Source organism: Poromitra crassiceps, assembly GCF_964638095.1.
Source record: "Poromitra crassiceps genome assembly, chromosome: 20".
Classification (NCBI taxonomy): domain Eukaryota; kingdom Metazoa; phylum Chordata; class Actinopteri; order Beryciformes; family Melamphaidae; genus Poromitra; species Poromitra crassiceps.
In genome coordinates, this window is record NC_139637.1 from 17038661 (window position 1) to 17044660 (window position 6000).

Below are 6000 nucleotides of genomic sequence, written 5' to 3' on the forward strand. Positions count from 1 at the left end.
TAATGTGGTGCCTCCTCTGGTCGTTCGGGGGCGCCTGTTCGGAGGGAGGGGAACTGGTTGGAATAGCGTGATCCTCCCACGTGCTATGTCCTACCGGTGAAGCTTCCCCTGTCAGGTGAAAAGAAGCAGCTGGCTAACTGCCCATGTCTCGGAGGAAGCATGGAGCCAGTTTTCGGCTCTCCCCAGATCGACAGAGGGTGGAGCAGCAACCGGGATAAATAAATAAAAAAATTAGCACTAATGGGGGATAAAAATTGGATAAAAAATCGCTCTGTTGTGTACAATTAAAGCCCCCTCAGACTCAGCAACTTCTGGCCACAACTTCGCTGTTGCAGACGAACATTTTTGTGTTGTGGTCAAATTCTTTGGTCGTGCATGATAATGATGATGATATGCAGTCTTGATTGGTTCATTTGGGATATGGGTCAGGGGGGGGGGGAAGCAGCCAGGTGCCACTTTGTCAAATTCGAGGCTCCAAAAAACGTCTGACATAGTTATTTTTTGGCGTTATGCGGTTAGGACGACTCTGTTCCTCGGACCGGCCGAGATGACGATGACAGTGTGCGAGAGCAGATGTGAACGATGAAGATGTTGGACCAGGGAAGAAAGTCTCATAGGTGAACAAAGGACAAAGGACGTAGGGTGGCTCGACACGGATGATGTCGAGCTTTGTAACTTCGCACAGCCTGGCATGCAGCACATACAACATGAGACAATCAAAAACAGACAGTCTAAAGTTAGAACAAGCCGCTAAACTCAGCGCATCAAATGGAGGAAATTAATCTTGGATGCCGAGTATAAATAACAGGATAGTTGAATGAAAACAGTGATCATTTTGTGTCCTTTCTTCCCTCCCTCTCTCCCTCTTCCTTTCTGCCCTGGTACAACTCTCTCCCTCCCTCCCTCTCTCCCTCTTCCTTTCTGCCCTGGTACAACTCTCTCTCCCTCCCTCTCTCCCTCCCTCCCTCCCTCTCTCCCTCTCTCCCTCTTCCATTCTGCCCTGGTACAACTCTCTCTCCCTCCCTCCCTCTCTCCCTCCCTCTCTCTCTCCCTCTTCCATTCTGCCCTGGTACAACTCTCTCTCCCTCTCTCCCTCCCTCCCTCCCTCCCTCCCTCTCTCTTCCATTCTGCCCTGGTACAACTCTCTCTCCCTCCCTCCCTCCCTCCCTCTCTCTTCCATTCTGCCCTGGTACAACTCTCTCTCCCTCCCTCCCTCCCTCCCTCTCTCCCTCTTCCATTCTGCCCTGGTACAACTCTCTCTCCCTCCCTCCCTCCCTCCCTCCCTCTTCCATTCTGCCCTGGTACAACTCTCTCTCCCTCCCTCCCTCCCTCCCTCCCTCTTCCATTCTGCCCTGGTACAACTCTCTCTCCCTCCCTCCCTCCCTCCCTCTCTCCCTCTTCCATTCTGCCCTGGTACAACTCTCTCTCCCTCCCTCCCTCCCTCCCTCCCTCTTCCATTCTGCCCTGGTACAACTCTCTCTCCCTCCCTCCCTCCCTCCCTCCCTCTTCCATTCTGCCCTGGTACAACTCTCTCTCCCTCCCTCCCTCCCTCCCTCCCTCTTCCATTCTGCCCTGGTACAACTCTCTCTCCCTCCCTCCCTCTCTCCCTCTCTCCCTCTTCCATTCTGCCCTGGTACAACTCTCCCTCTCCCTCTCTCCCTCCCTCCCTCTCTCCCTCCCTCTCTCCCTCTCCCTCCCTCCCTCCCTCCCTCCCTCTCTCCCTCCCTCTCTCCCTCTCTCTCCCTCCCTCTCTCCCTCTCCCTCCTCTCATTCTTCTCTTCTTAGTATGCAAGACAGCCACTCACAGGAAATGCGAGGCCAAGGTAAGGATCCACGTCAGCACCATACTGTCAACTGTGTTGCCGTTGTGTCAGAAAAGGACTAAATGCATTGATGTATTATTGAGAACACTGCCTTTAGCCTGGGTTGGAGAATGATATATTTGTTGTTTACCCACATGAATGCAACCTTATAGAAGTTTTGTCACTTCTGAAACAGAAAATGTACCTTTCTTCAAGGCATTCTCTATAGCAGTGATTCTCAAATGGGGGTCCGGGGACCCCCGGGGGTCCTTGAGGGGGTTCCAGGGGGTCCCCAGCCAAAAGGGGGGTCATTTATTTTCGCTATAATTCCATTCATAAGTAACACAATGACTATTTTGGTCATGGGTTTTATACACTTTCTGTAGTAAAACATCTAAAAGCATCAATCTTATTATCATATGGGGGACCGTGGGACAAAATCCTATCAAATGGGGGTCCGTGGTCTAATCTTTGTCACTTTAGGGGTCCCTCATGTGAAAAGAATTTGAGAACCACTGCCCTATAGGACACATCCAGATAGGTTTAAGTCAACGATAAGGATGTATGGGAAAAGAAATGGATTATGAGTTCGCTAAATTCTGAAATGGAGTAGTATTCTGCGTATGACTTAGTGGGTTGTTATGCTACAGGAGTGTGAAAAGGACTCATGACATTTGCAGTATGAGAGCAGAAGTGACTGAGGTGTCTGCTAATATGAAGGCCGCTCTGTTGCATTCCTCCAGGGCCTCGCCCAGCGCCACACTGCTGCCTCTGTGAAAGGCTCATTGATGGAGGGAGGGTAGAATGAACAGACGGAGGGGCGAGGTGAAGGGTGAGGTGAGGGGGGAGGTGAGGGGGGAGAATGCCAGGGCAGCCGTGGCCGGAGGGGTGAAGAGGGGGAGACTTGGAAGGGCGCCCGCCGCGGGCGAGGGGAGCGGGCGCCATGCGTCACTGTGGGGCGAAGACGTGTGGCAGCAGAGACAAGCCTGGCTCCTCTGCCGTCCCTCCAGCTTTTATCTGAGCTAGGCTTGTCAAAAGTATCCATAGTATCGAAACGTATCAATACTGACTATTTGAATCGGATACAATACTCATTTGCAACAGGTATCGATAAGTATCAATACTAAAAATTTGAAATGGATACAATACTCATTTGCAACAGTTTTGATAGCATCAGTGCTTTCTTTGAATGAAAAACCACAGATTTTTCCCTCCCTATCATTGGTGGTTATCTGTTGCTTCAACAAGCTAAACGTGTTCTGATGTCTAGAGCAGGGCTAATCTGCTGTCTAAATTCAAAGTTTGATCAGGCCTAGATTATGGATTCTGTCCGTCCATCTGTCTCACTTTATTTTTATGCCTCTTGATGTGTCCCCCGCCCCTTCCCGTGGTATCGAAAATGGTATCGAGTATCGATATTTTCCTGGGTATCGGTATCGAAGTAGACTTGCCATAATGGGTTGTCTCCTCAGGTGGATGATTTCGTATTGGTTTCTTTGATTCTGGATTATTCTTTTGATCATAATATTAGATCATGAACTAGACACTGAACTAGTCAGTTTTGAAAAAAGAATTGTTGATTTGATTGACTTCTGACTTTGACTTGATCTCCACTTCTCAATATGTTAACGTACAGATTATTATTGCTATTTTGAAAACCCTTGTGCCGCACTATAGGGCAAATGTGTCCCTTTTTGAGTGAAACCCTTGAAATGTAGAGTATCTGATCATACAAAACGACAGAGTGGTAAGTAACGTCGGACTAATTGTATCCACGGATGTCAACGGCCGTAGAAGTTGAATACACAAAGGACCAGCATGTTGTTCGATAGCCTCGTAGCTCGTCTGATGTCTGGTTGTTGTTGGTAGTTTAGACGGTGATATCCATCGCTTTGGCGCAGGAAGGGAGCGGTCAGATAAAGCAGGGCGTGGGAGTCTGGCTGCACTGACCATCTCAGCTGTTATCTAACCTCGTGAGGGGGTGGGGGTGTTGAGACAGGACACAATTGCAAATGATGACGTGCATCTCCCTCGTTGACAGAAGATTTTAAACGCGCCGACAACAATTTGGCCACCACATCATGCCATTGCGCATGAGGGTGACTATTTATAGTCTCAGTTCAAACAACAGCTTGCCCAACAGCTCTCTCTGTGCAAATTATTACAGTTACGGTTTGTAAGGACATTTTAAAATTGTTCTCTACATTGTAGCGAGCCAATGCTATCGTTAGAACGATTTGTTTCAGAAGTAAACATAACTCTCCATTGTCATACTTCGTTAATAATAATAATAATAATCGTTGTCATTGAACATTTATTACCGTATCGTATCGTGGTTGTATTGAATTATGAAGCCTATTCACCTTATATTGCTTCCAACACAGGGGTCAGCCAGTTACTTCCTATTGTGTTTACACTTCCTGTGACAGTACAGTTACTAGTGAGCAGGTAAACCAGACGGTGTTTTGAACAGGAAGTCATAACACAACTGGGTCAAGTGGGCGGGGCTACATAAGGTGAATAACACATATTGAATCGAGTGTAGGAAATTTAAAACAATATTTTGGGGGCAGATTTTGCCCCCACGGTCTAAAAAATGGGGGCATTTACACAATTTTGGGGGCACTTAAAAAAAGTATTTACTGCATAAAATTGCTAAAGCGTAGTGTTGAGTGTGTGTTAGAGATAGAAATTAAATTAATTGATTTTTTTTTTTATAGAAATCTTGGGGCAATTTCTTGCCCCTGGATCACGGTTTTTAGGGGCATTCTGAGATTTCTTGGGGGCATTTTTGCCCTTACCCCTGGCTAAATTCCTACACTGAACCAGTGTTATTTAGTTCAAGGCATTTTCCCACTTGTAGCTACTTCACATTTGGCAGTTATTAACTAGAACATCGTGTTCTTGAATGAGACAGACCAAATGATCTCTCTACCCCCCCTCTGTCTGTTTGAGCATATTGACTGGACACATCTGGAGGTCTGCTCCCTGTCATCTGTGAGCCCTCCTGTTCTTCTCAGCAGGAATCTATTGAGGTCCCACAGCCGGGCTGGTGTTGCTGTAAGCCTGGTGACAAATCAAAGCGTTAACCACACCGCCCTGTACATCCCGTCAGCGGCTCTTCTCCAGTTCTCTGGAAAACCACCCCCTCAACGTTTCCTCAACTTCCTCCCCACAAACAAAGAAGAAGTGTCTGTCAATCTGACTGGCTGGGCTTTCTTCACCTTCTTTCCTGCTCTATTCTCTGCTTCCTCTGTACAGTTCATGTAAAAGTGAAAAGTATTTTTGCTAGGGATGCCCCGATCCACTTTTTTCACTTCCGATCCGATTTCCGATACCCGAATTGGATATCTGCCGATACCGATATTATGCCCATACCAATATTTTTCTTGAATATACAGTAGCCTATAGGCAAAGATTTGGCCAATTCAAAAACAATTTTTAAATATACCTTGCAAAAAGCAGACAAAATTAAGAAAATATACAAGGCAAAGAATGATACTATTATACATGGGCAAATTCCAGCCAGCGCTGCAATTGCAAAAAAAAAAAAACGGATCGGATTTTTTCTCTCGATCCGATCCGATCCGTGAATTAGTGCCAATATCGACACCCGATACCGATATTGGATCGGATCGGCCCCATCCCTAGTTTTTGCCTCTCTCTTTGTCTCTCTCTGTTTTTCTCTATCTCTGTCTCGCTTTTCCTCTCTCTGCCTCCCTGTCTCTCTCTGTCTCTCTCCCTCTCTCTCTCTCTGTCTGTCTGTCTCTCTCTCTCTCTCTCTCTCTCTCTCTCTCTCTCTCAATTCAATTCAAAGGGCTTTATTGGCATGATAAGGTGCATCTTATATTGCCAAAGCATACATTAGCAACACTTAGCAATTACAAAGAGTCAAAAACAGAAAACAAGACATTTTGTTACTCAGTAACATAAATCACAAAATCTGAAGATATACAAAGAGGAAGAGAAAAGAAAATTAAATGGAATGTGATGTGATGAGATAGAATATAATAGAAGACTATTGTTGACCGGAATCTATTCAGAATAATAACAAAACTAATAAACAGGCAGTTAAATGGTGATAGTGCAAATAGTGAGCAATTACAGTATATTACAAAAACAAAACAAAGCAAAAAAGAATAAAATATAATAGAATAAGATAAAATAAAATATTAGTGTTGATCAAAAAACCTATTTG

At 45.8% G+C, this 6000-nt stretch overlaps 1 protein-coding gene across 2 annotated transcripts in view; it reads left to right on the plus strand.

Annotated features, from left to right (window-relative positions):
* The window catches only part of tns2a (tensin 2a), a gene marked incomplete at its 5' end in the record, with an annotated part of 86104 nt that overhangs the window by 29837 nt on the left and 50267 nt on the right, over positions 1–6000 (plus strand). For both annotated transcript variants that reach the window (XM_083656755.1, XM_083656756.1), the window contains one exon: positions 1786–1823. In XM_083656755.1, coding sequence (XP_083512881.1) covers positions 1786–1823 — 38 coding nt within the window. The remainder of the gene's footprint in view (positions 1–1785; positions 1824–6000) is intronic.